This window comes from Phycodurus eques, chromosome 13, assembly GCF_024500275.1.
Source record: "Phycodurus eques isolate BA_2022a chromosome 13, UOR_Pequ_1.1, whole genome shotgun sequence".
NCBI lineage: Eukaryota > Metazoa > Chordata > Actinopteri > Syngnathiformes > Syngnathidae > Phycodurus > Phycodurus eques.
In genome coordinates, this window is record NC_084537.1 from 19,082,370 (window position 1) to 19,095,336 (window position 12,967).

At 39.4% G+C, this 12,967-nt stretch overlaps 2 protein-coding genes across 3 annotated transcripts; one reads left to right on the plus strand and one right to left on the minus strand.

Annotated features, from left to right (window-relative positions):
• Positions 1–1,650: 1,650 nt before the first annotated feature.
• Positions 1,651–5,460, plus strand: cib3 (calcium and integrin binding family member 3). Of its 2 annotated transcripts, XM_061694619.1 has the most exons (6): positions 1,651–1,701; positions 2,938–2,972; positions 3,078–3,189; positions 4,410–4,557; positions 4,982–5,177; positions 5,439–5,460. In XM_061694619.1, exons 1-6 carry the CDS (start codon positions 1,651–1,653, stop codon positions 5,458–5,460), a joined length of 564 nt encoding a protein of 187 aa, XP_061550603.1. The 2 variants fall into 2 exon arrangements, with proteins under 2 accessions (XP_061550603.1, XP_061550604.1); XM_061694620.1 differs by lacking the exons at positions 2,938–2,972; positions 3,078–3,189.
• Positions 5,461–5,799: 339 nt separating this feature from the next.
• Positions 5,800–12,845, minus strand: LOC133411980 (ras-related protein Rab-8A-like). The gene is made up of 8 exons (XM_061694905.1): positions 12,697–12,845; positions 12,241–12,301; positions 11,650–11,710; positions 10,917–10,994; positions 9,975–10,064; positions 9,816–9,881; positions 9,687–9,737; positions 5,800–8,806 (listed from the first exon to the last, which is right to left on the minus strand). Exons 1-8 carry the CDS (start codon positions 12,818–12,820, stop codon positions 8,717–8,719), a joined length of 621 nt encoding a protein of 206 aa, XP_061550889.1. The 5' UTR covers positions 12,821–12,845; the 3' UTR covers positions 5,800–8,716.
• Between the last annotated feature and the right edge of the window lie 122 nt (positions 12,846–12,967).

The window sequence follows — 12,967 nt, forward strand, 5'->3', positions numbered from 1 at the left end:
AAAAAATGGTGGACACGTGTACAAAAGTTTTTCAAAATGACACGATACATGTATAGGAGGTCTTCGATTTATGTTGGAATGTACATTTTTCCATCACTAACCTGAGATAATACAGTTGTAAAGTCATAATTACAGTAAATATTTGTATGAGATAGTTTAAACAGTTACTGCACTATTTTTCTCATAAAGGGATAGATTAAATAAATGGGTAATGTAATTTTAATATTTATGCAGTAAATTAACCATTATATAATCCAACCATTTTCTACAGCACAGGTGTCAAACTAAAGGCCCAGGGGCCCCATCCATCATTTTATGTGGCCCGCAAAAGCAAATCATGTGTCAACCTCCATTTTTCTTGCTAAAATTTGTAGCAACATTTTAAATTTTCATATGTAATAAATAACGTTGTGCTATTGCAAGCATTTTTTTGGGTTACCAAACCCCTTTTAACAGTAACTAGAACAATAGTTGAAAAACTATTATCCACGACTTCTGATTTCAAAACCAGTAATCCATCAATTGGCTGTGTATATGTAATAATATGATGAGGCGATGAAATATTTTTATGGTTTGATTGTCAGAACGGCGCTCTGTGGGAGACTGTAACTACAATGTGGCCCGCCACATTAGTTTGACACCAATCTATCGGGTCCAGGTGAGCTGAAGTCTATCCCAGCTGATTTTGGGCAAGAGGTAGGGGGGGTACACCCTGGACTGGTCGCCGGCCAATTCAATGGCACATAAGAGACAAGCACACACAAAAACACACTTACGGACAATTTAAAGTCCTCACTAAAGCTAACATGCATCTTTTTGCAATGTGGGAGGAAGCCGGACTACAGAGAAAACCCACGCGAGCATGTGGCGTGCATGCAAATTCCACACAGATCGATTGGAGCTGAGATTCAAACCCCGAACTTTAGAAGTGTGAGGCAAATGTGATAAATACCCTATATTGATTTTATTATTGTAATGTATATTTTTATTTGTAAATAATTAAATTGAATTATTTGAGAAATATAAATATATTTTTTCCTTAACTGATTTGTATGTATATGGATATAACAGTTACAGTATATATTTTTATCTTAAATGATGGAAATGCAGACATGCAAAGGGTTCTGTGAATGAGCACATGAAACTTGCGGCGTTCGGTACCTCCAACAACGTTGAGGAAGACTTAAAAGTCCCCAAAATAGTGACCAACGCTTGCAGAATCAATTTAACTTCAAAGGCAGCTTATTTCTTTAGGTCAATAATAAAGTTGGCACTACGCACAGCTAGAGTAGGTTGCTCACAAAGGGACGTCTGAGGAGAGCGTAACCCGAGCGTCGGCGGAGGCGTCGGCCCTGGAGTGGCACCAAATGAGAGTTTGATAGCATTTGGCACGATGCTGGACAACAGCCCTTGATCCCTTTCAAAAGGAGCTGCCAGTCACAACGGAGGAGAAACCGTGTTATAAAGGGCCACCAAATAGGGGCCCTGCGGTAGCCTGATACCCGATCTGCCCCCCCCCCCGCCCTGTCTCGCCTCGCCTCCCCCTGGCCCGGCCGTCCTTTTGTCCCACTATTTCATATCTGTCAGTGCCCACCAGGTGCCCTACGACAGTGGCGATGGAACAGAGGCTGGGCATCCGCGTGCTCCAACATGGGGAATAAGCAGACCGTCTTCACGGCAAGGCAGCTGGACGCTTACCAGGTTGGTATAGCCGACGTGCTGACTCGGCAGAACTCATTTTAACGTTTTTATTTATGAAAAGTCACCAAAAGTTAGCGAGTTCTGCCTTTTAACAGAGCAAATAACAAAAATAACTGAAGCAGAGTATTTAGCAGCTGCATCACTTTGACCGAAAATGTTCATGAGTCAGTTTGTTAAGACTTCAAAAAAGATTTTTACAAAATTAAAAAAAATATGTATATAAAAAAAGAGGAAAATAATTTAAAACAAGTAGAAAAGAAATATTTGAAAATACTTTTTTTTTTTTTTTTTTTTTTAACGCTTGAAACAGGTTAGCTGGACACAACACAACAGGAGGTTAATGTTGTATAACTCGCTGTAGTCATTTTAGTCAGTATAAATAAAAAATACATAATACAAAGAAAACAAATAAGGCCAAAAAATGGTTTCACATTAGATTTTTTTTATACGTTTAAATGAAAGGATATGCCATCAATCTGTACCAGCCTCCCCGCCCAAAAGACAAACAGTGATGCCATAATTAAATAAAATTTAAAGAATGAAACTGTTTTTGTCACATTTTTTACTTCAGTTCAATAGATATTGTGCTGCTCCTTCTGTTGTATGTGCCTTGGCCACCGGGGACAGTATTATACAGACATACATGGAGACGGTCACATCACCTCAGTAAAGTGCAATAATACGAGACATTTTTCATACAGGTTAGAGAATATACTGTATGCCTGTAAGTATTATTATGCGTTGCTCCAATGTTTGTGTTCAAATAGCTGTTGCTTAAAGGGTTAACCGCAACAATTTGTTACTCCATCTGTGGTGTTTTGGTTCAATTGTTAGCATTTAGCTAAATGGATTTCTATAAGGCAAAGCTATGTGGTTGTTTTAAAGACACGTCATTTTTTATGCTTCGTTTGACAGTAATCTTCTTTATATACTTAAAAATGTGTCAATTTGACCTGCAACACAACAGGGGGGTTGAATGAATACAGTACATGAATATATATGATATTTAATTCATGACTGTTGCATTTAAGATTTTTCTTCTGCAAACACATCAAGATAAGCTATAAACTACGTAATATTTAGATTTTTTTCAAATAATTAAAAACATAATAATCATCTGACTTCTTGGCTGCTTCACCAAGTCTAAAAACGTGACTATTTGATCACGTTACATCCTGCACGGGTAAAAAAAAAAAAAATCCAGTGACAACTTGTAACTTTGCAAGCTTTTTTCAGGACTGTACATACTTCACAAGAAAAGAAATTCTCAGGTGAGTAAACATTGGCTATCAGAGAACGGCTGCTATTCTCAATCATAATGTTTCCCTGTACTGATGACAGAATAACACGTAGCTGGCCTTTCGTTCTTGTTTCAGACTCTTCCACCGCTACCACGATCTGGCTCCGCAGCTCGTTCCCCTCGACTACACCGAGCAGCCAGATGTGAAGCTACCATACGAGCTGATTGGCAGCATGCCCGAACTGAAGGTAGAGAGACGCACTGGCTGCAACCCCGTCGACCCTCCGTCTGCCTCCATAATTGATGACCAATTTATCCAGAGAATTCTTTGAAAAGAGGGCCTGTCACCAGACTCCTTTCAAAACTCGAAGAATGCAGGTGGCACACAATTGTTAGCGAATGGTGAAGCCTGTTAGGTCTCAAAGTCTACATGGCGGTCATTATCCGAAAACTTTGCGGTGTGATGAACAGGCTCTCGCACCCCCAGGGCAAATTCTCAAAATTATTGGTAAACTTTGATGCCATTCCCTAGTTGGTTTGTCAAAGCCCTAGAATTATCCAAAAAATTTCTTCAAGCCCAATATATATATATATATATTTATATATATTGATTCACAGTATACACTTTAAAATGTGCTAAATTAACCTACAACACAACATGAATTATGGCAAAGAAGTTAAACATTTTTTCCTTTTCATCAGACCATAACAAAATATCCCTAACACCTGATGAAACCATGGGTGAACTTTCTGACCATAGTTCTAAAAGGTAGGTTTGGCACAAACAACACTGCTCATCACCAAAAGAACACCATTGTAGCAACAATGAAGGATTGTGGTGGTAGCATCATGCTTTGGGGCTTATTTTCCACAAGGTGAAGGGAATTACGAACAGTTCAAAATAGTCAGTTACAATAAAACATTCAGGCTTCTGCTAGAAACCCCCAAAAATGTCAGGAAATTCCTGCAAGAACATCTCAAATTAATTTGGGGTTAATCCGAGGCACTGTATACGGTGGCAGCTGAATCCCATTGAATAAGAGTTGTGAATGTGATTGGTTCCTTTCAAACACAGCCACAACATAATTATAAGGTCTTGAAAAAAATTTTGAGAGCTGTATAGGTTAAAGGAAGGTGGAAAACATTTTCAAATAAATCTTGTTTTCATTCTTTTTTGTATAAACAAAAACATTTGCATGTGAACATGGATTTGTAGAATTTTTATATGCACCGCAGACATGTCGACCCATTTTCGTGTTGAATCGTTGAAAGTGTTGATGGGAATTATTTTATATTTGTTTTAACTTTCCAGGGTGCGCTACTAAGTGAGTTTTGAGGGGTTGTGTTTGGCACACCTAAAATACATGTTCACCAGGATACACGTTTTCTGACATTTTGAAGAAGAAGAAGAAACAGTGACAAACAACAAACAATCTTAATCGGAAAGTAGTATTGTCTGGCTGTGCAGGACAACCCGTTCCGTCAGAGGCTCGCTGAGGTTTTCTCCGAGGACGGCCAGGGAAACATGACGCTGGATGACTTCCTGGACATGTTCTCGGTTCTGAGTGAGATGGCGCCACGCGACCTCAAGGCATACTACGCTTTCAAGATTTACGGTAAAATCTTGGAGGGAACATATTATTGGGTGCGTCACGCTCACCACACCGGCTCAGAGTGCGCTTTGGCCCGCAGAAAATGACCTGCAGAAGGACTTGGGGAGGAGGGGGGACTTTTCATCCAGGTTGGGTAAATTGTCGATGGGTATAGTTGTAGTAATGTAGTATTATCGATGTAGAATAAAAGATACTACTAAGATACACCCCTGCAATTTATTGCAAATTATTTGGTGGACCCCAAAGCTACGGCTCGAGGACCCCAGTTTGAGAACCACGGACTTCGAGTCTTCATCTTCATGTGTTCATTCAACTTAACATTAGTTATTTTCGCCAGTGGAACAAAGTCGGAGTCCCCTCTAAGCACGAAAATAAATGTTAACCCGTACGGCTTTGTGCCTCCATTTTTTTTTTTTTTTTATAAAAGATTTCAACAATGATGACTTCATCTGCAAGTCGGACCTGGAGAAGACGCTGAACAAGCTGACGCGCAACGAGCTGACAGAGGACGAGGTGCGCATGGTGTGTGAGAAAGTGCTGGACGAGGCAGACATGGACAATGACGGCCGTCTGTCGCTGGAGGACTTCCAGCACATGATCGTCAGGGCACCGGACTTCCTCAGGTGGGTTTGCCGTAGCATTACAATGTACTGTAAAAAAGTTATTTGATAATAATACTAATAATGTTGGATTATTTGGAGAAAAGTCTTTTTTTTAAGGGTATATATTTAAAAAGTAGTTCTATATTACAAGAAAAACTGTACATTTTAAGAAAATGAATGGCAACGACATGACAAAATACAGTAAAATACATTCTAAATCTATTGGATTATTGATTTAATATACAACCAGATCTGCGTTTTCGCCCTGTCTTCTGTTCACAGCACCTTCCACATAAGAATATAAGGAAGGACAGTAAATCCAAGGATCACCTCAGAATGGATTTACTATTCTATTGTATGTCGGAAGTTGAGGAGTCCTCACATCTCTGCTTCCGGATCTTTGGACGGAAACCACAGATTTTTTTATACATATATTTAACTCCTATTAGAAACACTTTATTCGAGCCTATGTTAGATTTTGTGTTTTTAAATCTACGGGGGATCCAGTGACCCCTGACTAGACGGGCAGCAGCATTTAGCACACACCTGCCACTAAGGCCCAGTTGTAATGAATGTAGCCAAGGTCCATAGCGGGAATGTCCGCCAGGACGTGGAAATAATAAAGCATTATGATTGCTTTCCTTGTTGTTTTATTATTATTATTTTTTTTTTTTTATTCATCCCAAAAAAAGTAGACATCTCTACAAACTTCAGATACACATCTTCACGCTGGAAGTAGAAAGTACAGTACAATAAGTAGATCTCTCAATAGAATATTCACTATGTTATGTCCTTCACCATGTATGAAATGTATGTGAAAATCTGAGTAAAAATACAAAGTCAGATTTAAAAAAAAAAAAAAAAAAAAGAAATTGTCATAATTAGCCTGTTCACGCAGGACATGTGGTTCATAACACACGATAATATTGCATGTCTCAATAAAACACCAGTATGAGCAGAGACATTATTACCCAAGGAGTATTAGGGCCACACTGGAAAAAATCATTTTAATATAATAAGTGAATTTTATTCAGGGTTATAAATGTTTTCTATCATACGGATAAATTCTGATCCCCCCTCCCCCCCAGAAAGATTATGGGGGTTATAACTACAGTCTTATGAGAGTAAAGTCTCTTTCTGGATGAAATTTTGGGGGCGGGGGAGAGGGTTTCCTTTAATTTTAGGGGGGGATAAGACGTAATCTTGTGAAAATAAAGCCTGTTTTTTTCTACAATTGAAAGCTCAATTTTATGAGACAAAAGTTAAGATTGTCTCAAGATAAAAAGTAGGATTATGAGAATAATGTCAAAAAAATCTTCTTTAAGGAAAAACCTGTGATTTTATGAGAATAGTGAGATTTTTTTGGGGGGGGGAATATTTGCTACATTTGTACAATTTGTGTGTGTGAGGGGGTGTTCCTAAACATGTCGAATCCAGTATTTTTTTCAGTCTGTTTTTTAAAGGAAAAAGATTGCCAGTCCTTAACTATCTAGCACATTTTTTCTACACCTAATCTCATAAAATTATTTTAGTCGAGTAATATATTTATTTTCTAGCCAATGTAGCCCTAATACCTCTTGTGTAGAGACACGTTAAGATTTTAAAAAATGCCAGACTAAGGAAATATTTATCACTATGAACTTCCCCACTCAATGTTTTGCATTGATGTAGATGTATTCATTCATTCATTCATTTCTTTATTTAGAAAGTGTCCCATTTTTTGGCTCAATGTCGAACAAAGCGATCATTATTAAAGAGCACTCACTTTCTCTCATGCACTCACACTCGTCCAAGAATCACAATGCACAACCGCACCGCGATACAGGACAAATGGACACACGTGATTTTTGGTGCAGGGACAAAGGTACAGGAATGAAGTGAGAAGACATGTGCGTGTTGGAGGTCTGTTGATATGTCAAGAAAATAAAATGAATGGAGCACAAAAAACAAAAAAAAAGACGACTGACACGTACATGTAAGAGGCTTCCATAACAGCAGCTCTAACATTCATGGAAGCACAAAAGAAAAACTATATATGCAGAGCTACCGTCCTGGACTGCATTTAAACACCTCATAAGTGCGTCTTTAAAATACTGACTACTGATTGGGATTTTTGTCGAAATCGAACAGTACTTATGCCTTTGAATATGAATATTTTTTTTTTTTTTTTTTACAAATAATACCATAGAAAAGAGAGCTTTGTATAAATAGATGAGGCAGAAATCAAAATGAGATTGTCAGCCAAATACTGCACTGGGTTCTCACATGTCAGTTGTAAGAAGTATTATGCCCCCTAATATGACGCCATGGAAATGTCTACTGGAGTTCGTGGTAAAGTGCGAGGAAAGCTGAAGAAGAGGGGGAGAGGGGAGGGTTTTTGTTCAAATTGCCAGAAACGTCATTTTACGCTTGATACCGTATCAAATCAGAATCAATCATGTTAGTACATTTTTAGAAGTGGACCCCAAAAGCAAGAATTTGTTATGTTTATAAAGCTAAATTGCCTTCAATCCAATCAACAGCCGCTTTCGCACCGACAGTAAAAGTCGAGATTTTCGACAGAGCCATTTTCAAACTTTGGAGGTAGCAATTACCGCTGTTCTGCAAAAGCACATACGGTCACGGCACCCGCTTGACTGGTTTCTGTGAAAAGCATAAATAGTCCGTTACGGCTCTGATGCGGGATATCGCCGTGTGAAAGAGATCATTCTTAGACAGGCTGGTCTAGAAGTCAAACGACTGTCACGTAAGCGGTGAACAATGCCTAATAAATCATGATAAAACAAAAAGCTGCACATCGAAATTAAATTATGGCGAGGCATTAAATCTTTTCAGGATTTAGTGTCATCCATCTGTCTCGTATGCATGGTTCGAATTTGGTTGGAATTGGGACAATCCCTAAAACAAGTTTGGTTTCTGATGGACCACTAAATGCTTAAGGTGACCCAAAAATTACTGCTTTGGACATGGGTTCTTGAGACTTTTTTGTGGATGCATTCATGACAGCAATTTGGTAGGTAGGTAAGTCAAGCTGGTTTTGAGGGCATTGGTACCAAAAGTAAATGTTCACCAAATTGACCTTAACATGGCCACTTTGCACCAAAATGTCAGGCTCCACGTGTCTTAGTGAATTAAAACCTGCTTCATACGCGATTGCCAAATGGCGCCGTTTGGCTGGGGTTCAAGCTTGTCAGTTTCTGGCAGAAAGGTGCCCCCCCCCCCCCCCCCCCCCCACCTTATAAAAAAGCGCTCAAAGAAGTAGCGCTCCTTCTCTGGCGCTTAGGTGAAGTAAGACAAAGAAAAAAGGGGGGAAAAACAGCAGTACAAGCCTGTTATTTGTGCGACATCTCTTCGTTGTTGTCCTCCTCCGAGTGGCCCCTTGGTCCTAAGAGATTTCTTGTAAACGGAAGAGATTGTCCAGCTGGAAGTGCTCAGAAGAGGCGATTATGCTTTTGTGCAGACTGGTAGGGAGGAGAGGAAACGAAAGGAAGTGCTCCCAAGCAAGGAACAGTTTTATTTGGGCTCGAGCGGGTTCTTCGGTAAAAAGGCCTCGGTGGTCCTCAAAGGACGCTGCAGTGGAAGAAGCTGCTCTTTTTCCGTGGCTCCAGAATCTTAACTCCTTGGCTGCTCCCCTGCGGCATGTTCCCTTCCTGAGGCAACACAAAGGGTCAATCAGCACTTGGAACGATCTCGACAACAACGGGGGAACTCTGCCAAGGCTTATACAAGTGTACTGTTTACATTCTGCCAAGGTGCAATCTGGATCAGATCTGGATTAACTCTTTAACCCTTTAGACTTTCTTGTGGGTCTATTTACAATGGATATGCCAAGGCAAAACTGTTTTTTTGGGGGCTGAATTTTCAAAACATGCCAGGGGATGCAAATGTAAATTTTCCCCAAAATGACCCTAAAGTGGCCATTTCAAATCAAAAAGTCAGCCTCTCTGTTGCTTTTCAGGTATGGATTAGTGGGAATTTTTGTGGGTCTGCTCATGATCGACGCCATTTCAAACTGACTTTAGGGGCTACTTTTCCAAAGCATCATCCTTTTCCATGCCAGTCTATCTTGTGCATCCTCCTCTCTCGCACCAACTGCCCTCATGTCTTCCCTCAAAACATCTATCAACCTTCTCTTAGGTCTTCCTCTAGCTCTCTTGCCTGGCAGCTCCATCCTCATCATCAAAAAACTCTACAGCCACCTCTCCTAGATGTTTTCATACCTCCGCAGGTCTTGTTGAACAACAGACAATATAGCCACCTTTCCACCAAATGGCACGATTCAATGCGGACTGCCATAGTACCAAGCGGCGCAGTAAACCCTGATCTTCAAGATGGTATCAAAAGTGGTACAGTATGGATCACCCATTTTGGAAGAATACACACCTTATAGAATTCCTGAACCCAACTATAGTGTTAAAGTGCATGAGAAAAATGACGACTTGAAGCACACTGCTCACAGAATCGTGACTTTCATTATTAAAATAGTAAATTAGTAACTAAATTACTAGTACCATCACCGTTTCATCTTACCATTTTGGTATCCATTTTGGATTTGATGTCCCTGGCAAGTGTCAAGAAAGCCTGCAAGTAGACAAGGTGTAACATTTATACACAGGGCATGTATATTATGATTATTGTCAAAGAAGGTTTAGAACCTACACCCTCCACATTGATGTTGGCCTTCGCGCTCGTCTCCATGAACTTAATGCCATACTCCAAAGCAAGCTACGAAGAAATTACAGAGAATTACATTCGGGCGCTTTCTGATACATCCCACAAAACATAGAAGACTGTATATTCTCTCAAACTGTTTCTCACCTTCTCGCCCCTGTCTTTGGACACCTGTCGCTTGTCATTGATGTCACATTTATTACCGAGAACCATCTTCTCAACGTCGGAAGACGCATGCTGGAACAAGAGCAAGGACAAACATCTTATGGGAATAAAGTCCATTTTGGAGAAAAAAATTGCAACGTCTCCAGATTAAAATCCAAATTTAATGAGTTAGTTTTACAAGTGAATGTCAGAGTTCCCACACAATCTAAAAACAGTACTTTTTTTGTGACGTATCATTTTGGAGAATTGATTTTTTATTTTTTTTAAATTACTTGTTTTCATAAAAGTATAAGAAAGAATAAGGTTCAAGGTTTCAAGACAGGGGTGTCATTTAAAATTAAGTTTAGAAACCAGGGTTATGATTTCAAATTAGGGATAGCGTTTCAAGACAGGATTAGAGTTTCAAATTAGTGTTTCAAACATAGTTTCTGGTTTCAAATTAGGGTGAATATTTCAAATTAGGAGTTAGTGTTCCAAATTAGGGTTTCAGGCCTGGCACAGCAGCTTGAATAAATATTTTTAAGCGTGGTATAAAGATTCAAATTAGAGGGTTGCAAACAGTTAGGGTTTCAATTTGACTTGGTAGGTTAGGATCCCACTATGTTAAGAAAGTTCGCAAAATTATTTTCCTTCTCACTACAACAAAACAAAGATATATTCCGTGCTTGTTACGCGAGCTTGTGTTGACTGTGCTGTCTCACTAGAAAGCGCTTAGACTATGAAGGTTAGGGTGAGAACTTGTGAGTAATGAGATTATTTTTGTGTGTCTCAGAATTCCTGCACACAATTTTTAAAGAATTTTTTTTAAAGTTGGAATTTTAAAATCCAAATTTAATTAGAAAAAAATAACATTAATCATGGGGGAGAAGAAAAAAACAAATATAGCCAAATTTGTGCTTTTCAAAACACAATAGAAATGTATACCTCCTCTATGTTCCTTATCCAATTTTTGATATTTTCAAAAGACTTCTCGTTGGTGATGTCGTAGACCAGCATGATTCCCTGTAAAGAAAGGTGCCAAAGGTCAGTGAGGCTCAGAAACAAGGGGGGGGGGGGTCCACATCCATCCTCCCGCATCATTTTATGTGACCCGCGAAAGCAAATCGTTTGGGTCAGCTGCCATGATTCTTGCTCAAATCTGTACTAAAATTTTAAATCATCATTCATAATAAATAATAAGAGTTATTCGGGCATTTTTTCTGTTATCAAACTCTCGTTACAGAAACTTGAAAAATAGTTTAACAAATGATTATCCTTCACTTTGATGTCAAACCGAGTTATCCATCAATTTGGTGTGTATATTAAATAGTGTGATGAGGTGATTAATCATTTATATGGTTTTACAGTCATAACAGCCCTCTGAGGGAAACTGTATCAACAATATGGCCTGCAACAAAAACTAGTTTGACAGTCCTGCTTTAGTAGGAGAGGTCACCACCCACCCACCCATTGTTTCATAGTCCTTCATAGGATCGCGAGTGGACCCAAGGTGTATAGGGATCCCAATTTGAAAACCACTGGTTTAAACTTTGAATAAAGACTATTACAAAAAAAATATACAGGGGCATTGTGGATTTTTGCACAAATAGTAGGGGTACACTGTACCAGCAGTTAAGAAAAACAATATCCGTGCCGCTTGAACACATATAGTACTGACCATTGCTCCTCTGTAGTAGGCCGTCGTGATTGTTCGGAAGCGCTCCTGGCCAGCTGTATCCCTGCAGGGGGAAACCACCAAAATGGATGCTTTACTGGAGTGTTTCCCAACCTTTATTGAGCCAATGCTTATATTTTATGAAAAAGCTCACGACACACCATCGAAGAAAAATAAAAAAATGTCACAAAAAGGAATGAAACTGAAATTAATGATGCGCTTGTCTAAACTGACTCAATTTACTCACACAGTGTGAAATTTGGGCCTCGTTAGTTGAACGGAAAGCAATGTTGGACCAATGGCAACAGGTGGATTCACAGCTCATTTTTACCTTCTGCCGTGTACTGAATTAGCATCTAAATGTTCTGCCAGTCACAATAAAATCAATGAATAAAGACATTATTTGTAGTGATGAATACATAATGTGATACATTTGATAGTTTCCCGCAGCACACCTGACGATGGGGCTGCCTGACTTACTGATCGATTTACGAGAAAGCGTAAAATTACGTTGCTGTAAACATCAATCGCAAAGGCAGGAACTGGCACAGATCATTGTCGAGGAAATAATAAGCAGAATGAGACGCAACTTGCCATATCTGCAACTTGATCTTCTTGCCGTCGAGCTCTATGGTCCTTATCTTGAAGTCTATGCCTAGAAGGACGATCGTACATGTCAATAATAGCAGCGAACCGCTTATCTTAGAAATTAAAAAAATAAAGAATATAGAGTACAGGATATAAAAACATAAAGCGACTGAAGCATTCTTTGTCTGACAGTTGGCGTTAGCGCAGAGAGTTAATCGGAGCTCACCACAAAGGGTGACTTTATAACCCTAGCAGCTAATAGCAATGCTAACCAGCAGGGAATATTTTTCTAATGAAGCTCCAAGGCAATAGTCCTAGACGCACACTGGGAATAATAACCAATTATCAAAATCATAACATTACCGTCGTGTAATTAGCCCTCCAGTAATTAGACCAATCCAGAAGCCCGGTGGGCGCATTTTTTTTTTTAACGTGCCCAGTTTAAATTAAATGTATACGTACCTATGGTCGATATGAACGTAGAATTGAAGGCATCCTCTGAGAACCTGAACAATACGCACGTCTTTCCGACCCCGGAGTCACCGATTAACAGTAGTTTAAACAAATAGTCGTACGTCTTCGCCATAGTTGTTGATACCCAGTGCGGAAGTGGCGCGCCCGGCGAAGCGGCAATACATCGATCCAAAAAAATAACAGCGCCGCCTATATGGCTTGGAGGGCAACTTCAGTTTAGAAGCAATTGGATGAGGAGAACATTTTTAATTTTTACTAA

Excerpts from the sequence above, each read along its gene's own strand:
- LOC133411980 (XM_061694905.1), bottom strand. The coding sequence starts at position 12,820 with ATGGCGAAGACGTACGACTATTTGTTTAAACTACTGTTAATCGGTGAC. Across the intron at positions 12,302-12,696 it reads TACGTTCATATCGACCATAG|GCATAGACTTCAAGATAAGG; the intron begins GTACGTATACAT and ends TCGTCCTTCTAG. Across the intron at positions 9,738-9,815 it reads CCAACATCAATGTGGAGGGT|GCTTTCTTGACACTTGCCAG; the intron begins GTAGGTTCTAAA and ends GTCTACTTGCAG.
- cib3 (XM_061694619.1), top strand. The coding sequence starts at position 1,651 with ATGGGGAATAAGCAGACCGTCTTCACGGCAAGGCAGCTGGACGCTTAC. Across the intron at positions 2,973-3,077 it reads ACAAGAAAAGAAATTCTCAG|ACTCTTCCACCGCTACCACG; the intron begins GTGAGTAAACAT and ends TTCTTGTTTCAG. Across the intron at positions 3,190-4,409 it reads GCAGCATGCCCGAACTGAAG|GACAACCCGTTCCGTCAGAG; the intron begins GTAGAGAGACGC and ends CTGGCTGTGCAG.